Source organism: Corvus hawaiiensis, chromosome 10 (assembly GCF_020740725.1).
Source record: "Corvus hawaiiensis isolate bCorHaw1 chromosome 10, bCorHaw1.pri.cur, whole genome shotgun sequence".
Lineage (NCBI taxonomy): Eukaryota > Metazoa > Chordata > Aves > Passeriformes > Corvidae > Corvus > Corvus hawaiiensis.
In genome coordinates, this window is record NC_063222.1 from 10,846,453 (window position 1) to 10,870,149 (window position 23,697).

General features: G+C 38.7%; 1 protein-coding gene across 5 annotated transcripts in view; it reads left to right on the top strand.

Annotated features, from left to right (window-relative positions):
- Positions 1 to 23,358, top strand: part of ACSL3 (acyl-CoA synthetase long chain family member 3) — a 51,869-nt gene extending 28,511 nt beyond the window's left edge. For 4 of the 5 annotated variants that reach the window (XM_048314241.1, XM_048314238.1, XM_048314239.1 and 1 more), the window contains 12 exons: positions 3,785 to 3,894; positions 5,123 to 5,261; positions 7,099 to 7,249; positions 7,851 to 7,974; positions 8,132 to 8,203; positions 8,704 to 8,843; positions 9,562 to 9,734; positions 10,344 to 10,418; positions 11,071 to 11,262; positions 12,076 to 12,190; positions 16,741 to 16,898; positions 19,233 to 23,358. In XM_048314241.1, the coding sequence (XP_048170198.1) occupies positions 3,785 to 3,894; positions 5,123 to 5,261; positions 7,099 to 7,249; positions 7,851 to 7,974; positions 8,132 to 8,203; positions 8,704 to 8,843; positions 9,562 to 9,734; positions 10,344 to 10,418; positions 11,071 to 11,262; positions 12,076 to 12,190; positions 16,741 to 16,898; positions 19,233 to 19,396 (1,613 nt within the window). In that variant the 3' untranslated portion in view covers positions 19,397 to 23,358. Of the gene's footprint in view, positions 1 to 3,784; positions 3,895 to 5,122; positions 5,262 to 7,098; positions 7,250 to 7,850; positions 7,975 to 8,131; positions 8,204 to 8,703; positions 8,844 to 9,561; positions 9,735 to 10,343; positions 10,419 to 11,070; positions 11,263 to 12,075; positions 12,191 to 16,348; positions 16,899 to 19,232 lie in introns of those variants that run through there. The other variant, XM_048314242.1, reaches the window with a different exon arrangement.
- The last annotated feature ends 339 nt before the right edge of the window (positions 23,359 to 23,697 follow it).

Consider the following 23,697-nt stretch of genomic DNA (forward strand, 5'->3'; position numbering starts at 1 on the left):
TATGCTGGAATGCACCTCATGCACCAGTATAGGCTGGGGGACAGCTGGAGAAAGCAGCTTTGCAGGGAAGGACCTGAGGGTTCTGGTGGGCCGTGAGTTACCCAGCATTTTGCAGCACTTTCTTGTGGTGGAGGCCAGCAGTGTCCTGGATGGTGGTAGCATGAGCGTAGTAGGTAGGTCCAGGGAAATGATCCTTCTCCTCCTTTTGGACACTGGTAGAACCACATCTGGACTACCCTGTCTGCAGAGAGGGGCTTCCTATTAGGAAAAAAGATGTTGACATCCTGGAGCAAGTCCAGTGGAGGGCTGCCAAGATGCTGGAGGGGTTGGAGAATGTGGTATCTGAGGAGAGGCTGACAGAGTGGGGCCTGTTCAGTGTTAAGATGAGTGAGTTCAGATCTTGTTGCTGTCTAAAACTACCCAGTGGGAGCATGCAGAGGAGATGGAGCCAGGCTCTGCTCACGAAGGTGTGCTTTGATATGACTGGAGGCCACAGTCACAAGTTCAATGGCAGAAAAATTTGATTACGTATTAGGGCAAATGTCTTCATTGCGAGGGTGGTTCCGTATCAGAACAGGAACAAAGAATGGTTGTGAAATCTTCATCTGTGGAGATCCATAAAATCCAAACTGGCCATGGCTCTGAGCCCTCTGCTGGAGTGGATGGTGTGTGCAGGTGATCTTTGCAGGTGCCTTCCAGCCTAAATTGGTGATGTTTTTAGTTGGTTCTTCAGTGAGTAAATGCTGCTGGCCTGCCTACCAGAGCAGAGAACTGCACAGACTATTCTCAGATAAGATGCCTGTGTTGCTTTTAAACTACATGTCTTGGTGCCAGTTCCCTTTTATCACTTTTGGGATCTGTCAGACTCCTAGTGACTATCCTGGAATGAAATGCAAAGGCTTGTATCATTTTTTTTTCCTTTGGAACTGAAGCACATTTACAAATCCTAGGGAAATTTGTAATTTGAAGGGGGAAGAATCTGAGCTAGAGGCTGGATGTTGTGAGCAGGATGGTATGCATGTATTTTTGGGTTTGTTGGATTAGTGCTTTAAATCCCCTTACTGCGATGTGCCTCAGCACACACTCTGACGTGGTGTTCAGCATCTAAGCTGTGTCATCTTCTGTGAACTTGGCTGACTTGTGCTGGCAGATGAAGAGAGAGCTGTGCAGTGTTCACAAGCAGTTTGCAGAACAAATTGGAAGATTCAGATGATGTTGAAGTGGTAGAGTGGGAAGACATTGCTAAATGGCTTACGTTAGCATTTCTCAGTGTGCAGGTTTGATACCAGCTAACTGCTGTGGGGGGTGTTGGGACATTCTTTCCGAATGTGAAATGTATTCAGTCTGATGGTGTGGGCCCAGAACTGATGTCAACAGAGCAGGTTCATCTGCTTCATGCATAGTGTTGGAGAGAGAGAATGCCTTTTGCACTACAGAATTAAAATGAGGAAAGTGGTGTTTGTTATGGATTGCTTGCAAAACAAATGATTTTATAGCTAGAAATACTTGCTTGATTTTAAATGTAACATTTCTTGAAGTTCTCTAAGTCTTGTATTTGCAGGAGGTGGAGTGGGATTGCTAGTTCAAAAACAGAAGTAGTAGTACTAACATGAAAACAGATTTTCTTCCTAAGTACCTTTTTGTGTGTGTGAACAGCTCTTCACCAGGGTAGGCAGATAAAACACAAGAGTGTATAACCAAATGGTGATATAGGAGAGGTTAGGTTTCATTTTTCAATCATTCTTGAGCAGAAGTGGTTTTGTCAGAAATAGATTTGTCTGAGGCCTTTAAAGGTCCATTTTGCTTTTTATTTTTGACGTACAATGGATGCTGAAATACTGAGTTTAACATTCCAGTTACCTTGAAATAAATTGTAAAAGTTCTATTTGTTTCTTTAGGGCAAGGTTTTGTCTTTTTATATGAGCTGGCAAATTCAGTGGTGTTGGGGTTTTTCTTTATGTCAAGACTTTGGTCAGATAACAAAGACTCACTTGTACTATTTCATTCATAAAGGTGAATACAAAATAACCCCTTCTCAGTGTGTTTTCAAGAGAATGAGGAGATAAAAAAATTATCAACACTTTCAGATTTGCCTGAAAATGTTTCAGGTGCCAGTGTGGAGAAGTGAGAGTTTCAGAGATGAGAGTCATTGCTCAGTTTTGTTCTCTCCATGACATCAGTGCACCATCATATAAATGGTCTCTCTTTCTCTTTGGCTCTGTCATATAGCTCTGAGTGTCTTAATGTACTTATTTGTAGATGAGTTATTCGTTACCTCCATGGTTATACCCGAGATGATGTTTCGCCTTCTGGGCAGTGTTGTGGGCTCGGTTCTGCTTGTTGGCTCGGGGTGGCTGAATTTCTGCTACATGTTTATATAACAGGGGTCACTGCAGTAAGTAGAGAGAGCTCGTGGGAACGAATAGAGGCACTCTTCTGGACTTTGCTCCCACCAAATTAAAGAAAACACAGTGCATGTGCATTTGCCCTGCAACAGTTCTGAACTATGATGGACTGTTTTAACAAGAAAAAAATAAGTAGAGGTCAACTATTTACTTTTCTGTGTAAGAAAACTGCTTTTGAGTTCTTCTGTAGTATGCTGCATTGGGTTAGTAACTCCTTGGATTTAAAATGTTAGGAAAAAAATCTTAGAATACAACAGAACTTTATTTAATTTTAAGTTTCAATCTTTGCTGCAGGGAGTACAGTTCTAATGTGCAATGGGGTGTCTTATTTTCATAATTGTGCTCTTCAAGTATTCAGGTAAATACAGACTAAAAAGCAGAAGATATTCAGGTACCTGATGGGACAAAACTCCCAGCAAGGGTATTTTTTAGTAATTGATTGTCTTGATTGACCTCAGAGCTTTTTTGAGATGTCGCAGCTTAGTGTTCAGCTTGGAAAATAAGAAAATTTTTTTCTTTTAGAGCAATACTTCTCTTCATTTTTTAGCTGCCTTTTTCTTCTCTAGTCTCTTCTGGTCTCCTCTCATTCAGTTCCATTGAAAATGGCAGGAAATTAGATATTATTTTAAAGGTGTTATGAAATCATTGTTTAATATGCTTGCTAATGAGCTGACCTTAAAAACAGGAAACAGTTTTTCTTATAGTCAATTTTCTAAATATTTTCTTCCTTGCTATTCTGTATGATTCTCATGATGTCAGTTCAGGGTTTAATGATTGTGGTGATTAAACCTTTATTACATTGTTTAAATAGATGGCAGAACAGGATAGTCATAGATTTGTTCCTGAGTGTGAGAATTCCTCTGCTGATGACACATACTGCCATGCTGTAATAATTTGTTATTAGCAGTCAGTTGTAGGAGGTTGGTAACAGAGTATGTGAATTCTGGAAAGAGAAGTCACAAGAATGAAAGCTGGTTTTTTCCTTGTGTGCAAGAGAAATGTTACATGGTGATTAAACTGAGAAGGTTTGCCTACTTTTCAGATGGTAAAAGCAGTGAAGGCATGAGAGTAGATCCAGGAGAATTGCATAAGGTGATGTGGTTTTGGTACATCTAATTAGACCTTGGAAAAGAGTAAGAGTAAACAGTCACATAGGGAATGGTTGTTCATTATTCCTTCTGTGAGTAACTGAAAATTGTGTTGTATTGAAATCCATGCGAAGAGGTTTTTTAGGTATAAAACTGTCCCACCTTTCTGAGTTGACAGATATTATTACTGTGTTGCCTAAGTTGGAATAGATTAAATCTCAGTTCTTTTTTGTAAATTGTACTTGCAAATGTAACCCAGAGATTGACCATTTCCTCTGTTTTGTGTTTCAGTTGTTACTCTGTATGCCACTCTGGGAGGCCCAGCAATAGTTCATGGGCTGAATGAAACAGAGGTGACCACCATCATTACTAGTAAAGAATTGATGCAAACAAAATTGAAGGTCAGAAAACTGTTCTATCTCTTCCCTGTGTGTGTGTGTGTGTTTATCACTGTGAAATGGCCTGGTTCCATTGTACAGAACAATGATTTATTGCCTTTCCATAAGGCAGACACTTTTGGAATAAGATTTATGTATCTCTCTTCATGTACAGAAAAGTGGTATTTTGCTTTCAGTGGGTTTGAGGCTCCTCAGTGACTGGAGAACGAGTTATTTGCAGTATTGCAGAGCTGGAGTGCTGCCTGGAAAAGCACCTTTACAATAAACTGCCGTGGCTTCTGGGTGGATTTAGTGCCTATAAATGTAACAATAGGAAGAACAGAAAAACATATAAACTGTGTATGAAGAGCTAACTGTGATCATGCTCCTGGCTTATTATCAGATGTTTTCCCAGCAGTGAATGGCTTTTTAATATAAAGATGGGTGTTTGAAGAGTTAGAGCTGTTTTTCCATGCAGGGGGGAAAAAAAAAGCTCACTAAACATTAGAGCAGTCAAAGAACTTTTTTGATTTACTGACCCTGATGGAATACCCAAGTGGAATAACTAATTGCATGAGTTTCATCATTGTGTGTTTTGGGGAAACTGGACCTTTCAGATAAGGCAATTGTTTTAATGAAAAACTGTGCTGCTGTGGAATTTTGAATAAGAATTTCCCAAACTTTAAAAAGAAGTTACTAGAATGACAGTATATATGCCATGCACATTTATTTCAGCTTGCAGTAAGAGAATGTGTTTGCTCTGCTAGAGGTGATCATCTCTTCTTCCACAAGAACACTGATAAATGTCTTAGAACTCATACTTTGCTTGAAATGCTTAACTAATAATTTTCCATATTTTTTGCTAACTGTTTCTTATTTTAAATAGCATAATAACCAACGAGCAACCTAAGAATTATTGTGAGCCCAGTGTCAACAGTTTCTCTCAGTGTTCTATGGGAGGGAAAAGTCAATTACATTTACAAATCATTGCAGTCTTATTTGTGGGGTTTTCATGAAATAAGGTACAAATCAGTAAATGGTTGGAGAGGTTTTTGGACTTAAAATTGGAAAGCTTCAAGCTTTGCAGCTATTTGAGCTCGGAAAGTTTATCCTTTAAAATTCTCAGATGTTTTATATTAGTGCTTTTTAAAAAGTATACAGCAGATAGCATGGAGGTTTTTGTTCTTGGATTTTTTTTCTTCTTGGCATAAAACTAATTTTTAATTTCTGAACTCATTTTTCATTTCCACAGGAAATTGTTTCTCAAGTTCCACTGCTGCAACACATAATTACAGTGGATGGCAAACCCACAACGTGGTCAGAGTTCCCCAAGGGTGTCATTGTTCACACCATGGCATCTGTGCAAGCCATGGGGGCCAAGGCAGACACTGGTAGGTTCTTCCTGTTTGGACCATCTCATTTGGTGCCCTAATTTGACCCTGTTGAATAAACTTGGAGAAACTGCAGATTTCAAAATTACGCAGATTTAACCCTTTATCTCCTTTTCCTTTAAATAAAATTTGTGTAATTTTTTTGTTTTGGTTGTGGGTGGTTGGATTTTGGGGTGTAAGTTTGTTTTGTTTTGTTTTTCAACAGAGTAAAAACTACTCCACAATCAAGTGTCACAGGTTGAAGGATAGCTTTTAGGATAAGCAATTAATAGAGGATAGAAACTTGGAAAGCATTCTTGCGATCAGACATATTAAAACCAGGTTATTCGGGGCACAGAAGGAAAATCATTGTGTATTTTATAACAAAAGAAATAAGTAATTTGTTACCATTAATTTTTGTAAAATTCACAGATAGCAAAATGTAAAATAGTCGTTTGAATCTGATAGAACTTGGTCACTTACTGACCAGGTTCTGATGTCTGAAAGCATCAATCTACTATGTAAATTCATTGAAATCTGTTTCTAATTTATGTAATATTTTTAGAACTAAAATTCGGTATTTTAGAAGTTATTTTAATTATAATCATAAAAAATTCTTATTCTTGGCTCTGAAGAGCTGACAATCCTAGTATCTTAAGATTTCATTATATTCAGTAGTTGATTTCTTCTATTCTTATCCTTTGTGTTTTCAGAATCTCATGACTACTGAAGGCACAGGAATGTTGGATTGTATTTTAGGAGTAAAGAGGGTGGTCAGTCCCTTTGCTCTTGATGTTCAGGGGAATGGCAGATTTGCTCCTAATATAATGAGCTCTCAATTTCTTCAGAAGATGGTTTTCCCTGTTTGATATACCAGTCTTATGTACCGTTAAAACTATTTAATACAATACCAGCAGAAAAATTTTTGCTGTAATTAATTGGCTCATTGAAATTTGTTAATCTATGTGCTATGTAAAAAGGTATTTAATCTTTCTTCAGTCTTTTAAATATCACATACTCTGCACTACAATAAAGGAACATTATCTTTGTCAAGTTAACCGTTCATAAACTGTGAAATGCTATCATGAATTGTTTATGGTCAAGCATGTCCAGTTAATATTAAGCAGATGAGCTATTGCTTATGTTTTTTTCTCTGTGTTGTTCATTGTGCAGGATAGGCAGGATTCAGTGAGTGGGAAATGATTAAATATTGCTTTCACGCTTCTCATTTAGTGTGTGCACTGTGCCACATGCACTGTATGTGATGCAGTTTCCTCTGAGTAAGCACAGCAGTTTTTGTATTTTCTTGCTCTCAGCACAAGTATTTAAAAAGCACTTTAATCTAATTAAAGCTGTTGAACTTCTTTTAAATATTTATAGAGATTGGACCTCAGGTTGGCTCAGCATTGCTTTGCTTCAGGTGTTGCAAATGAGGCAGTGTGTTGTTCCCTGCCAGGGAGCACGTGAGGAAGGAGCTTGGCACAGAGGGATGGACCCTGTGGCAGCCTGGAATCAGGGCAGTGAACCTTCCCGAGGCAGGGATGCTCAGTGGTGCTTTGGAGAAGCCAAAGCTCTGCCTGTTGTTCTCTCCACTGCAGGAGTAGGGGAAACATAATAGGAAAACTGTTGTTGTGGTGATAAGGACAATCAGTCGAAGTATTGCTCAGCTAACGCAAAGTTCCTACTCTTTGTGAAGGCACTTAAGTTTGACTGCAATCTCTTTAAGCAAAAGCAGAATGTAATAGCAAGAGTCCTGTGGTGCTGTACTGCAGTGACTGCTGAAATGTGTCAGTGTGTCATCTCCCAGCCCGAGAGGCTCTCCACACATAACACATCCTATTTTTTTAACAACTTGTAGGAAACAAACAGCCATCCAGGCCTGTGCCCTCGGATATTGCAGTGATCATGTACACAAGTGGATCTACAGGAATTCCCAAAGGAGTTATGATCTCCCATTGCAACATAATTGCTGGGATAACTGGAATGGCTGAGAGGATCCCAAATCTGGGGTACGTACCTACCCTTAGTTACCAGCAAATAAAGAAGTCATGTAGTTGCATTTAATTTTAGTTTAATTACTGTGTAAAATATGAACTCTTTTATATTGCTGTGGCTGTGACACATCATACTATGCACTGATGTCTGAGCATCTTCCAGCACTGTGCTACACATGACTACTTCATGTACTCTTTGTTCTCTTCTCTTCGGTGTGTGGGCAAGACCAGGATACAAAAGCCTGCGAGGCCGCCTTGCACTAGTGGTTGAAAGCCTCCCTAAGCAGGGCTTCCCTTGCTTAATGTTTAAACTCAGTGGCTTCTTTCTATTTGGTCCAGTTTTTAATCTCATCCAGTGAGTTGCCTTTGCAACCATAACGCATGTTTAATTGTCTTGGGATGAGTAACCATCACCTTTTGTTCATGCCTTAAACCTACAGTACATAATATTCAATTCTTGAAACAAAACCTGTGTGACTTGAAATATGTTCTCAAGCTCGAAGGCATTTTCTACTTTCTCTAGTTCTACAATAAACTTTGCATAAATTGTGCTTAATGATTCATCTGAGGACTCTAGTGATACAGCATAAACCTATATTTTACACATTCTTTGCAGGGAAAAGGACATTTATATTGGGTACCTGCCTCTTGCCCATGTTCTGGAGCTGAGTGCTGAGCTTGTGTGTCTGTCTCACGGGTGCCGCATCGGTTACTCTTCCCCTCAGACCCTGGCTGACCAGGTATGTTGTAGATGTAAGTCTGCTATGTTAAAAAAATAATTTTAAAAAAATTACTTACATCAGATCTTTGTAATATTTCTTTTAAAATACTACAAATACTGTTTCTCATGTTAAAGATCTTGAATGTGTCTGCTAGTAAACTTGTTCTTTACTTTAGTCCTCTAAAATAAAGAAAGGAAGCAAAGGGGATGTTACCACACTTAAGCCAACTCTAATGGCAGCTGTTCCGGTAAGTAACTGAAGGATGAATAATTTTTAAAGCTTTTTTTAAAATATGACTTATAATTCCATTTTTAGCAACAAAATTAATACCATGACCACTTAAATAGAAAAGGTAGAATCTTTGATGTTAAGCTGCCTTAAAATAATAATTTTGGTGCTTATTTGTATGTTGGGGATAATCATGATATGAGCATCAAACTTTTTCAAAGTTAAGATGGCAATAGGGATTAGATTCCCATTTGACTTAGTCATTTATTGTTTGTTACAGTGGTGGAATAAAGAGAGTTGGCAGCAGGCAGCTGGGGGTTAACTGCTGCTCTTGCCCAGATTTTGCTTTCCTCCTTTCCATGAACATCTTGCTGTGTCTTAGTAATGGAATAGGAGGGGACCTGGGAGTGGGTTGTCACCTGAAACATACTTGAATTTCTAGATTGTGTTTTCTTTTTACTGTACTGAATTCAGGATTTCTGTTTCTTTGAGTTAAAGTTCATCTTTTTACATAACTAGGAAATCATGGATCGAATCTACAAAAACGTCATGAATAAAGTGAATGAAATGACCAGTTTCCAGCGGAATCTATTTATATTGGCCTACAACTACAAAATGGAACAGATTTCCAAAGGTTACACTACCCCACTCTGTGATAGGTAATATTAACTTTATTTTTAATGGCACCAAAAAATCAAAGTCTTACCACAGGAGCAGTATCTAGTTCTTTGTGCTTTTCTTCATCTTATTGTTGATACTTCGAACATGAACAAGTCTATACTTGAGCATAAATTGAAACAACAAAACAGGAGTTTGTGTGATGGATTTAAATATTTACTGATAAAATTTAAGTGAGTGTTATTTAACTTGGAACTTGTAAATTGAAAATTTACATTTATTGCATTTTCATCAAGAATTTAATAATAGATTTATACAATTTTTGGGTAAGATGAGAAGTCTATTCCTACAGAAAACTGTAGACTCTTCATTTTCACAGAAGGGAGCAATAGTATATCTATCTCAAATTGGAAAGAACCCACAAGGATCATTGAGTCTAACTCTGGGCTTCAGTGAGAGTAAAGGATAATGTAATTGCAAAATTTATACAACTTAAAGTATTTTTAGGAGAAAATCACACAATTGCCTCATTAAATATATGTTCTGAAACGTTTAACCCATCTTCAAACTGGAACATGACACAAGCTTAGAAATCTGTGCCGGTATTTCTGAAAACTTCAATGTGCTCCTTCAGGGTTTTCCTTGGATATCATAAAAGCGTATTTGAAGACAGTGGAAGCTTTCAGTTCAGATCCTAAACTCAGTGCTCTCTTGTTTTGTTTTGAAGCCCCAAAATGTACTTTTCCCTTTGCGTTTCAGCCTTATCTTCCGCAAGGTGCGGATGCTGCTGGGCGGGAAGATCCGCCTCCTGCTGTGCGGCGGCGCCCCGCTGTCGGCGGCCACGCAGCGCTTCATGAACATCTGCTTCTGCTGCCCTGTGGGGCAGGGCTACGGCCTCACCGAGTCGGCTGGGGCTGGCACCATCATGGAAGGTGGGTGGCACTGCACTGGCACCCGCATTGAGCTCTGTGGGGCTCGGCTCTGACCCTTTGGTGGTGCCACCAAACATTGTCAGGGAACCCTAGAATTAGATGTTCCCAAAAATGTATAAACCAGTGGGAGTGCTGGTCTGGATGCATTGTGCTAAAGCAGGTGACCTGCATGTAAAATGGATGTTCTCGTTTGTGATAGAGCAAACCATTCTAGCGTGAAGGGGATCTTGGCATTGTTGCACTTACCACTTCAAATGAATAAATTTTTTCATATTGTGGTGAGTATATTAAGTTGTTAGGAATTAAAATCTGCCTGCACCAGATTTTAATTTCATGTAACAGAGCCTAATGGTTTCAGTTGCCTTTTAGTAACTGACAGTATCTGTAAATACAGCCATTTACTCTCTTAGCAGAATAAGAAGTTTATCTGCATTTATCTGTCTTGCTAAATCCATTGATTTTCTTGGAAGTTTGGTTCTCTGAATTAAAGTCCAAAAATACATAGCAGTTAATTTTCACTGACAGCAAAAGATTTTTTGGTTTTCTTTTTTAATCCTAATCAGTTTTGGTTAAATGTTTTTCTGAAAAATGCTCTTTTTTAAATTCTAGTTTGGGACTACACTACAGGAAGAGTGGGAGCACCTTTGGTCTGTTGTGAAATCAAGTTAATGAACTGGGAAGAAGGTGAGAATTCCTGCATATGATTAAATTGTAAGGTGTTTGTAAGAACTGTGTTTTTCTATTGGGCTTTGCTCAGTAGCAGTAATTAGAAGAGTATTTCTTGGCTATTTAGATTTTTAAATGCTACCTTCACCTATAAAAGTTTGCTCCTGGGGAGAAGAAAGGTAAAATAAATTCCTCAGTGGTTTCTAAACAGGAAAATATCCAGACAGAAGCTGTCAGTGCAAGTGGCACTTTGACTGGGTAGTATGCACAATACCTTCAGTTGCCATTAAGAAATTATTATAAAATAATCTTCATAGTATCATTAGTAAAGTCATTAAAAAATTGTCATGTAGGATGGAAGCTTAATGAATACATTATAAAATACATGTAATAAATTTTGAAATGCATTTAGGTGATTTCCTCTCTCACTGTAGGCTTTTATGTATTGTAGAGTAGAAATATGTAATACTTAAGGGTGTTTTGGGCTAATGCAAGGCCTTATGGATTTTTTCTTTCCAAAAATGAGGCAATTTTTTTTTTTTTTTAATTTTTATTTTTGTGTGAAACTGATAAAGCACATTACTTACTACTGCCAGAAGGATGGCACGAATTTTTCCTTTGGAATATGTTTTCATTCTCATTAACTTAATAAAAACCCCGATCTTTTTAGGTGGATATTACAACACTGATAAACCATATCCTAGAGGTGAGATCCTTATTGGAGGGCAGAATGTGACTGTGGGCTACTACAAAAATGAAGCACGAACCAGAAAAGATTTCACTGTTGATGAGAATGGGCAGAGGTGGCTCCATACTGGAGACATTGGAGAGTTTCATCATGATGGGTGTCTAAAAATTATTGGTGAGTTAATAAATTCAGGTAAACATGTGTATGTATATATATTCATGTACATACACATTTTTCAGGAAATGAAATGAAAAGGAAAGGAAATGAAATACAGTAATTTAAAAAATCCCTCCATATCTTGTCATGAAGTCTAAAGCCTTCCCATGTATCCCAGGGAAGTTCTGATATGTAAGTGTAAACTTGTTTGTGTCTTAGAATTTGATTTTTTGTTCATTTTGAAACAGTCTTAATATTGACTCCCTAAGTTACTGAGACTGGATAGTAAGTAGAGAGTTAAATATAAGCTAATTGAGTAGATAAGCTGCCTTATATGTTGTATAGTTTTGTAAGGTTGTGTACAATAACGTCAAGTAATTTGGGCTTAATTTTTGGTTCCTAATGTTATATTTCAAGTAAAAGGTGAACAGTTGCTCTTTAAATATGGATTTAGTCTGAAATAAATAATGTAATGTTACCAAATGGTGCAAATCCTGCCTTGTGGGTCTGAACCAGACAGCAGAAAATGTGTGCTCCTGGCTAACAGTGACTCTTGCACAGTTCCAGTTGTCTTCCATGCACATGATGGTGCTGTCTTATAGGAAATGCTGTTCTAAAGGCAGAAAATGCATGGAATTGTAACGTCCCTCATTTTGGTGGGAGAGACTGATAAAATGCAGAGTCTGGAAACCTGATACTAAGGGTTTCTGGTACGTTCACCAAACATGAGTCAGTTTTGGTATTTAAATATGCATTTCAGAAAAATTTAAAATCAATGTCTAGAAGTTTTCTGTTCTGTAATTAACAATTAATTCCTTTCTTCCTCGTTAGATCGCAAAAAGGATCTTGTAAAACTGCAGGCAGGAGAATATGTTTCTCTTGGCAAAGTAGAAGCAGCTCTGAAGAATCTCCCACTGGTAGATAATATTTGTGCATATGCAAGCAGGTAAGAGCAGCTGATACTTTGTTACTTCTCTGTTCTTTGTCCTCTTGAAGCCGTAAGCAAAATTTTTTGCCACTCAATGTGTGGAATTTTTAAAATCAGTTAAAAAAGAGATTTTACTTATAATACAATGGAATAACTATCAAAACTAAAAGATCTGAAATCTATTTTTATTTTTCCTTTCTCATTTGTTTCATAATTTATTGGAAAATACCAATAATGAGTCTTACATTCCCCCTTCCCCAATCTGAAAAGCAGCTGAGCTCTATTGCATTAATTACAGACATCACTCAAGCACTTTGGAGATTATTACCTTTAGAAGCCCTAGGACACCTAGTTCCTTGCTGTGTTTAGTTGTGATCTGTCCTTCAGAGGAAGTTACTGTGGTACTTCAGAGGAAGGTGGTGATAAAAACCACCAACAGCCCAGTAGCTGGCTTGTGAATTAAAGTTACTTTTCTTTAACCCTTGCAGTACACCACCTTTAAGCTTGAGAGAAAACACACTCTAAATACTGTGCAAACACACAATAAATGGCAATCAAATGTTGTTTCTTTTTGCTTTATTTGTGTACTAATAAATGAGGTGATAAGGGCTCAGACATGTCTTAAGTTTCTGTTTCTATAATTTCTTAGCTCTTACAGATATAAATATACTTCAGGTGGTCTTTGTTTCCTGTTGACATTTGACACTGATGTTTGGAAAGTTATTTTGGAGCTTTTGAGTGATCAGAAATATTCTGATTCCCACTTTATTTTGATAGATGCCAGGACAAGCATACCAGAGAATTGCTCAGTGGTAATAAATAAAAAAAACCCCCAACTTTTGGTTTGTTCACCTGGTTCTCTGTAATTTTGGGGGGTGGGGAGGGTATGTTAACTAATGGTAGGCATTCTGTAACTTTAGTTGGTTTTGACAGTTTTGGATCAGTAGGCTGCCATGCATTGGGCCTGCCACCTCTGAGAAAATTTTCATTCTATTAAGTTTTACTTGTGGTTTGGACTCACTGAGTGAGTCTCATGTTTGCTCACTTTGACAGCCCGAAGTTGTGATTGTTCCAAGCACCCTCTGTAATCTGTGGAGAAAGCTTCCTACATGTGATTTCTTTTCTTCTAGGATTGCAGTTCACTATTGGACTCATGCTACCAAATTTTTGTGTTAATTTTTCTAGGTCAACATAACATTGGAAGCTAAAATGCACTTGCCAGACAGACACTTGACTCTGATAGGCCATGTTGTGTCTGTTACTTAAAAATAGGAAAACCTATGAGCAGTTTTTAAAGGTAATTTACAAACAAGAGTCCAGACCAGGGACAAACAAGGCAAGACATTCCAGATGGGTTTTTCTGTTGCGGCTGTATTTTTTCTTAATACTGTTATGTATGTAATGTAGCCTGAGTAGCCATGTAAGAGTCCCTGAATGATTGTCCATATGCACATTTCATTGTGGATATGTGCTCACCTCAGCAGTCTGAGCTCAGAGAGATTTTGTAACCTGTGACCTTTCTTAGATCCTGTTTCTCCTTATACTTTGCCTGGATGATCTTGTATGCAGGAGGAGTCCTTTATATTTGTAGCTGTTCCGTTTCCCACATGCAAAAGGACAAGGAGGGCGGACTTACAAATGGGTTTAATACGCGATTTGACCTTAGATTTTAGGGTGCAAAGCTCCTCTGAACATGGTAGTAGGGAATCAGAATTGTTTACATGATATTGCTGCTTCAAAAGCTGTATTGACTTCAGATAAAATAAGTGAGATAAGGAATAAAAACATTTGCTGAAAGGAGTCAGGATTAGAGCTCTGTCAGGGGAGACTCTGACTGCTTTGTCAACACTTCACCTATCCAACACAAATGAAGTGGGTTTCAAGCATCACCTCAGGAAAACTAGTAACTCAGTTACCTGAGGAAGGAGGAAACATGGCAAAAAACCTGAGGGAGTTCTTAGTAATCTCAAGGAGATAAGGACCAGACTTTACAGAATAGAAACAGTGGTATCTATATGTAGTGCCACTAAATAAGTTTCTGACCATAGGTCTGAGAGCCATACATGGGGTAGAATCATAAGCACAGCGAGGGAATGAGGCTGCCTAGTGTAGGACGGACATTTTGGCAAAATCTTTCATCATGGAAGAGATGACTAAGGAGGTCTTGAGGACCAGCTTCCACTGAAAATCACTTCCAAGACTGACAAAGCTACCAAATACAGAAGATCTGCATAAGAAACAGCAAGAGGGAAGATGTACCTTCAGGATACCTCTCAAGACTAAACAGTGCTTTAGCATTTGAACTGCAATAAGTGAAGCTTTAACTTTGTGGCACAGAATGAAAAGCTACTTGTTTCAGGAACTGTGAGCTCCAAGGTGTTCTTTCAAGAAAAAAGCCGTTGGGTGAACCTGTTTGTCCAGAACAAGTACACTTCTAGTCTAGGGGCTGGATTTTAGATGAACAGAAAGTTTGATGCTTTTCAGCCAGCTGATTACTTCTGTATGCTGTTCATCCATGGAGATGCTGTTGATATTGCTGGATGTGATTTTGAGCATGTCAAAAGACTACAGGAGCCAGGGATGAAAGTGCCAGAGTCCTTTGTGTCCTAGATGCCTTCACACACAATACATACACAGTAGGGAGCAGACCATAGACAAAGTTACAGGGGTTCAGTACAGAGTACAGCACGACTGTGTGTGGTGGAAGATGGGACGGAGTCAAAGCCAGAAGGTGAGATGGAAGCAGTAGTGATATTGAGGCTAATCTGAAATCATCCTGTAATACATTTATCAGGAAGAGAAAAATGAAAATGGTTTCAAGCTGGCAGGCAAAGCTTGTGATGATGCTGCCAGGGAAGTCTGTGTTTGTAATGGACTCTGGTTCAGTCTTCTCAACTCCTGTCAGATGCCCATTATAATTCATGCCAGTAACAGAGGAGAAATTGCAATGTGCAGTAACCAAAAGCATAATTAGAGCTATTTGAAGACCTTAAGGGATATAGCTACAGTAATCTGCATGCCAGGGCTATGTTTCCATATTTTGTATTAATGATCTGTCTGGTGAGAGTTGAAAAGATTTAACAAATCTGTAGATAGTTAAGGTGGGAATGGAACCAAAGCTACAGTGGAGGATAGGCTGAGAATTCAGAGCAAGCTTGGCTAGATGGAGACTTGCTTGAAAACAGCAGTAAGTTTAAAGAGAGGATATGTAAATGATACTTACAGCTAAGTAAACTGCAGAAGTTAAGGGTGAGAACCACCAGTTGGTAGCAGTTCTGTAGGAGCTGACATCAGTCGACAAGTGCCATGCTGCTATAAGAAGGTAAAGGGCATAATCAGATATATTGCCTGCAAAATGCACAATGATCTCTTTGCTCTACCAAGCATTAAAGGGTCTGAGTTCTGCATATAGCACATCTGAAGAGATGGGCCTCATGAAAAGAGTCCAGGAAAAAAATGGCGGTGTCTGGGCAGGGACCTGTGATGGCATGATTTAGGAGGAAGGGGCACTGCGTATATTTCTAAATAAACCTAAGAAAGGAAGCAAGACTAGAAGGGTGACAAGGAAAAAAGGTAACAGTCTGTGAATGAAAAAATAGCTTCTGTGGAAAAGGGAGGGACATCTGACTACTCTGATGTAAACTGCAAAGAGGAAGAGTCAGGAATTGCCATCAGGAACACCTTATCCATGCTAGGAGTGATGAAGCACTAATTGGCATTAGTGCTTGCTGATGTTTAAGAAAGATTTAGACAAACATCTCTTAGATGTATCTGACCCTGCTTCAGGGCAGGTGAATTGATTAGGAGCTCTTCTAAGATCACTTTCAACTCTGGCTCGGTAATCTGCTTTGTTAGAATGTGTCAAGCTGCTGTATGAGGTTCTGTGCACATTTTGCCTAAACTTTACACCATCTGAAAAACCTTGAATACCTGTTTCAGAGTGAATAGTGCTTTAGGGCCCAAAGAGTTTGAGATCACAGCTTCCTGTGTTCTGGGCCTGTCAGGAGCAGACAAAGAGTGCCAACAGTACAGTGAGCGTATGGACAATCACTTGAAAGAGAAAGAGAAGCCACTTCCCTTACAGAAGCAGGCGTCCTTTGAGATGTGTTGTGCATATGCTCGTTCCACAACCTGCTCTCCAACCCCTCTTCACTGCAGTCCTCTACTCCTCTACAGTAACTGGATTCTGCAGTTGAGAGGAAACTGAGGTAGGGAAGCGGCACACCAGTCTCCATTCCGGGTTGCAAAACATGAGCAGAGGCAGGGCGCAGTGACATCGTATGGGTACTGCTTCCCAAAGCTTTGGGCATGAGACACAGTGGAATATGCATATGGACAGCACACCTTGAAGCAATCCAGTTACTGTAAGGTAAGTAGCTTCTCTTTCTACTTATTTTTAAGCAGGCAGAGGTAACTTCTGTCCTATTTCAGGAAGATTATCAGATGAACAAAAGCCAGCTGTTAAGAGCAATATCTCTGTATGAAGTGTAAACCCCTCAACTTGTAATGTTATTTTTGAAGAGTTGTTTACTTGTAAAATTCATACTAAAGTACATTGTGCTTCTCAGTTTCCATTCTTATGTCATTGGATTTGTTGTGCCAAATCAAAAGGAGCTCGCAGAACTAGCCCGAAAAAAAGGATTCAAAGGAAGCTGGGAAGAGATCTGTAACAGTCCTGAGATGGAAAAAGAGGTACTGAAGGTGCTAGCTGAGGCTGCCATGGCAGGTGAGTGGCTGGGTAGACGGTATCAACCTTGTGGACTGCAGTGTCTGTGAAACAGATAATCATAGGCCCTAAAAATATTTCCTTGAGTATGTCTATTTCATAGAACCTATAGGAAGTGAAATTTTCATACAAAAAACCCCAACGACAAAACGTGAGTTGGATCAGTCCTTTTGTTTCATGGAGCTTTTTTTACTGTGGTAAATATAGCTGAGAAGACAATATAAAAATAGGGCAAACTTCGCAAGTACTCCTTTTTTCTGCAGCACTAACTATTCTGAAGAGAATTAAATGTTTTTTTAAAATTGATGAAAGGTAGTTTTTGATTCAATGATTTTGATGTTATTTTGTATTCACTTTAGTATCACAGTTCTTCATATGTGTCTGGTGTTCTTTAAGATGTCCTCTAGTATCTTGTTGGCCTTAGCTGCTGGTCCAAAAACAGTGTGGGCCATCTACAGATCCATAATCATGTGTTAGGTATCAGACAGTCTCACATGCTACATACCAGTGCCGAGTTGAAATAAACCCATGGCGACAGGGGCACACACTTCCATCTGAAGGATTTCCAAAACCAGAGCAGCATCTTTGTAGTTAGTAATTTTCAGAAGACTTTTGCCACATTTCAGAGTTACTCAGATGTTCCATATCAGTGTCCATAGTGTCTCGTGGTGAGTTGTGTAGCTTGGCCAGTTTGTGTGGAGAAATGCTTTGTTTGTCCCAAGCCTTCCATCTGCCAGTTCAGGGTGACTCTGCTGAGCTCTGGTCTGGGAGAGGCAGTGAGCAGTCCCAGAGGTGGTTGTGATTCTGTCGGTGTGGGTTATTCTTCCCCCTCGGTATCTTTTTCGTGCTAATTGGCCATAGTCTGTCAGGCTGTTCTGGTGCAGAATGATATTTTATTACTGGCACAGTGATATTTTGTTCTTCTTAATAATTTCTGCCTTCCTTTTGCTTTTGCCCATTACTAAACACTGAGCTTTTTTCATAACACTGTCAGTTATGGCTACAGAATGATTTTTTTTTTTTTTTTTTTTTTTTTTTTATTCATCAGGGGTGTAAAATTTTCCATACTCATTCTCTTGACGCTTTCCTGCAATGGATGTTTGCTGCTGTGTTGCAGTTGCTCAGTATCACAATGTCCTTCTGCCCCTCTTTGCCCTTTGTCCTCCTCCTTTCTACACTGGGTAACTACATGCTTCCAGCAATCTTTGCTTGTTAATCTTCATCTCTTCTCCATATTGCTTGTGAATATATTAAACTCTGATGAGATACTTGCCAGCTCCCATCCCAGGAGCACCGTCCTGCCATGAGTGCGGTCTCAGCACTGCAGCTGCTGTTTCCTTGCCCCACCTCTGTAGTCTGGCTTTCTTCACTGTGTGGAGCACGTGGGCAAAGTCATTCTCAGAAGCTGCTGTGATGGAGAGCATGTACAAAGTTGCCTTCCTTTTTTTCTGAAGCACTAACTATTCTGAAGAGAATTAAATACTTTTTTTTAATTGATAAAAGGTAGTTTTTCATTCAGTGATTTTGATGTTATTTTGTATTTGCTTCTGATTTTCACTTTAGTATCACAGGCTTTATTTTTAAATACTATGGGTTTTAGTGATAAATTTTAAAAATCTCTGAAAATGCAAGCCCAGTAATCTAATGCCAAAGAGAGAAAAAGGGGCAGGAAAATCTAGAAATGGCAGGTTGCACATGATAAATATACATTTGTGTGTATTTTTGAAGTTCAACTTGAAAATAGAGATTTTTTTTTTTTTATTGCCTGTTGGCCACTCTTCTTTGATTTTCTTTTCTCATACCTGAAATCATAGCAGAAACTGTTGCAAATGATAGTGTTTTATGCAGGAGGTGTAACATGGAGAGCACTGCTTCTTTCAGTACAGGGAAGAGCTGCTATATGAACATAATTCTCTTGATCAATTTACAGCTATCAGGAAAAAACAAACTCCCTCATTTTTTCAAGCTTAGCTTGAATGGATATTAAGACTTTATCTCCAGATGATGAGCACCATGATGCTGGTAGAGCAGAGTGTGTTTTGAGGATATCATTTCCATGCACTGAGACTTTTTTGAAGTTAGGGAGCAGCACAGATACCTGAACAGCTGGGCTTTATTCCAGTATTTCAGTGGAAACTGACCAACAGGTACTGCTGGATCCTGTCTACTCTGCTTGTGACCCCACAGGTTGTCAAAGCCAATGTGGGAGGTTGGAGGAGCACTTACTCATTTGTCACATGCTTTTCTGTGTGAGAATATGATTTCTCCTTTTGTGCTTAACTTCAGGAAAATGGTTACGTTTAGGTTCTGTATTAAAAATATTTCTTTTTACAGCGAATCTGGAGAAGTTTGAAATACCAGTAAAAATCCGTTTGAGCCCTGATCCTTGGACCCCAGAGACTGGTTTGGTGACAGATGCGTTCAAACTAAAACGCAAAGAGCTCACGGCGTTCTATCAAATGGACATTGATCGAATGTATGGCAAAAACGTAAAATAATCCTCCTCTGCACCACTTTGCTACGATGAGCTTGGATCAAATAGGAAATACTTGAATTGCCTGTCTCAACTCAATGCTTGAGATCAACACACAAAACCACCATTCCTCATTTCCAGCTTAAACTGTTCTTTCTAATGGCATCACCATGATGACTGTCACGTTTAGTAAAATGTTATGGCAGCAAACTTGTGTCTGTCTCCTTTTTTCCAGTTTTCTCTGCTACCTTGTCAGTCTGTGGATTTTCCCAGGTCTTTTTGGGAAACCATGATTCTGAAGCCTCAAGTTTTTAAACATTTATAAATCCTGTATAATGTTTTATTTGTATCTTTAAAATTTGGATGTATATAGAGAGAACTTGGCTATGTAAGAAATGGTTATACTGGGGGCCTTTTTTTACCTAATTATTTAAAGATAAGAAGGTATTGATGTTGTGACATTATGTACATTGAAAATGCTTGTAACAAGGTAATTGTTGAACAGAGGACCAGGTTATTTGCTGCTGTGCTATTTTTCTGTGTAAATCTGAGAGAGAAAATGTTTGACATTCCAGCTTGTGTAATACACCTTCAATATGTGCCTAATGGTTACTTTTATTTTTATCTGAAAATGGAAGGATGGTCATGGCACAGCTCTGCCTCAAGGCAGGTACTCTTGCAGGTGTTAGTTAAAGCTCCTTTAATACAGAAGATGCTATTAACACAGCAGAAGTTAAACCTAAGAATAATCTCTCAGATGCAGAAACTCCTTTTTTAAATAACTCGTGACCATTTCATCCAGAGTTGAATTGTGTAGTGCTAATGTGAACTCTTATCATTAATTTTTCCTAACACTTTACAAGCTTGACAGTGTTCTTTTAGCAGAGGGACTGTAGCAATCTTTGTCTTTTCTCATTAGGTTTGGACATTACACTGGGTTTGCTCTTTTGTTGTTTGTGAAGGTTTGACAAGACCCTTGCTCTGCCCTAGCTGCAACCCACATCTTCCTGGGGGGGATTTTTAAAGTCATAATGACAGTTATGTTCTCAGCTCACACAGTGCCTAGCTGCCCTTTGTGCCATTAAAAATCTCCCTTTGATTCTCTGTTCTTTTGTGCAGTACTTTTTGCTTTAAAAACAGATATTTGAAGCATTTGTCAGAGTTATTTATGTTGCTTGGTTTGTTACACCCAACTCTTACTTTGGGAAGGAGTCTTAATTTCTGTTTCAGTAGAGATTCAGGGATATCGTTTGAAAAAACATGGGGGCTCTTCTTCAGTGAGAGTGTTCAGATTTTTTTCAGATGTGAATTTTCTTTTCAAAGTATTTCTGGAAAGAATAATCAGGGTTACATGAGAATGTGAAACGGCATGCATCAGTCAATGTTGTGATGGAGTAAATATTAAAATGGCTTTAATTTGGAGATTACTCTCGTGTATCATTTACTTGTAGTAATAAAACTCAAGGTCCTGATGCTCACTCTAGTCCCCTGCTATGGCAGCACATAGCAATGCTGAGGGGCAGAAGCTTAGTTTGGGAGAGGGAGTTCCTGCTGTTTGTCTTTGTGACATGAGGTTTTGGGAGGTCTTTGATATGCAAATTCTCATGCTATAAACCTCTGAAGTATTTTTTTTTAATTTATGCTCTCCCTTGATTATCGAAAGCAGATTCATAGTAGTTGAAGGTTATCAAGCAGGTTCCCTGTACTTGAGTTTTGATGAAATTATGAGGTGGTCTATGCTAATTAAGGATTTCTGCTGCTGCTGTCCACGAAAAACTGTTAACATTTGGTAAATTTTGGTGTAAGTAATCAAATGGAAACAGAAGCAACAAAAAGAAATTGGGACCATATATTTTTGAGATTACTGCCTTTAGATATCCAGATCATAAATGAAAACCGTGTGGCAAATAGAGATAAGACAAATGTTGAAAAATGATTGAAGAATCCAGATGTGGAAAAATTGCCAAGGCTGTAGGGAAGTGTCACACCCTGTATTAGACATTACTAACACTTAAATTTGTATCTGTGCTCCCTCAACAGGTTCTTAAATAGAACTCAACACAGCCTGTACATTGTTCAAATATTTTTGTGATTTTTAGTGAAAATTAATAAATTGCTGAAGTACTATGTATATCACTTGGTGCATTGTGTAGCAGATTTAAGAAAATCTGCTTTTGGTTAAACAAATCTGAAGTTAGTATTTTGTTCTGCTAAGGGTTTGAATTCCCTTTGGAGAAGCTGCATAAATGAAACTTTTAAAATGGTTTGGAAATAGTAGTTTTAAATTTTTTTTACTAATCCAGTCACAAGATGGGGTTGCAGTCTAACTGTGCATTTGATTTTATAGTTCAGGTTTGTTTATGTTTAAAATGGCTGTGATATATGTAGTTCCTCCTTCAATAGGCATCAGATTCATTGTGGACATTTATTCTACAGAATGTGAAAACAAAGCAGTTCATTACATTTAGTCTCAGCACTGGAGATAGAAAGACTTTTAAAAATCTTTGTGATGAGTATTGGTTTTTTTCTTTGATTTATAACAAAAGACAGACTCAACTACTGCTGGATTGTGAGTACTTCCAAGTCCCATTGAGGCCTCTTGTCCTGTGGGTGCTGGGCAGTGACGGGGTCTGTAATGGGATGTCCAGTCAGGCTGCAGTTCAGGTGTGGGCCTCCCTCCCTCCCCTGGTCCTGGTCCTGCGGGCTGCCAGGTCCTTCTGGCTGCCACCCTGTGCTCTTGCATTGCTGAGCACAAGGACAACTTCAGAGGGATTTGTTCCAACCCTGCAGAGGTGCACTGCTTGCCAGCTGGGAATCTCCCTCCATTTTTTCTTTTTTTTTTTTGGTTTGTCTTCCCATGCCCTGTGTCACAAGAACAAAAGTTCCTGCTGGCGTGCACTGCACGTGTCCCAAAGGCTGTGGGCAACTGTACAGGAACTGAGAAGTGCATGTTTGGAAGGAATGGTCTCTGTCACGTGTGGATCTTGTAATGCAAAGAGCCGTAACTAAACAATCTGAGTTCAAACTAAGAGCAAGGGGCATATACCTCACCTGAAGGGCCCCCAAAAGAGGGGTATTTTTAACAAAACTTTTGTAAATACAAACTTACCAGGTCTCTGAATCATTGGAAGTTGTAACTACTTACTCTGTTGTGAAAATCCATGTATTTCATTATTAAAATGGTTGACCAAGAAATTCCAGGGATGCTGTGAATATCCTTTAAGTTCCACAATTCTTTAAAAAAATTTCAGGACTTCAGGCTATCATTCAAGCTAGATGTGTTGTTTGCAGAGCATGGTGTTTCTGGACTAGGTGAGAAATTCAAAAGTTATGTGTCAGAAAAGACAGTGCAAGTTTGCTGCTGCTGCAGGTCTCAGAGGCAGGAGCACACCTCAGTGGGGAGCTGTGGCTGAGCGCTGAAAGATTCTGCTGACATGGAAGTGAAGAGCAATGTGTGACTGGAGCTAAGAACGTAACGCATACCTACATCCCACTGCTTTACAGACAGGATGCAGAGAAGGGTATGGAACCAAAACCACAGATTAGGAACACCCCGTAAAGCTCGTAAAGTTATGCAGGAATTGCTATAGGACATAAAACTCCTTTGCAATAACCTTTGTCCTGCTAAAATTCACAAACTTTTTATTCTGTACTAAAACTACATTTAGGCGATGCAATGCAGCATTTTTAATTTTTATTACTGTGGTGTATTACTTTGGATGCAGTATAAAATGGTGTACATCTGTTTCTTTACTGGCAAGAGGAACAATTTTCAACTTGCCTACACCTTGGACCAGGCTGAAATGTTAATTGAATGACCAGTTGTATATTGTTGTAATGGGTTATTTAATGTAAACTCATTTTCAGTGTGATCTTGGTTGTTACTATGAAATGCCTGAACATTGTATATCCTAATTGAGTTATATTGTATGAATTATTTATTTGTAATTGGATATCATGTTTCAAAAATAAAACTAATTTCACAAATTGGTCCCTGTACATCCAGTTTTTTCAGTGGTACAGAGTTGATAATATAGGAATGTGTTTGTTATTGTCAAATATTTTTATTTACAAATACATGTGACCATTTTGGACTGAATGCAGGAACAGAAATTACCAGGTTAGCCTGGATTTTCACTGCAGGAAAATTAATCATGCTTGGTCAATTTTTATTTGCATATGGTCTGCCGTTTACCTGGTTTTAAGAGCACTGGCTGTGGTAATACCTGATGTAAAGCTGTAGGCTTATGACTTTTTTTTGCCTATCCAAGTGTGCTAGGACTTGTATTTGGTGTGTCATTTTCCTTAAGTTTGTGGGTTGAAGGG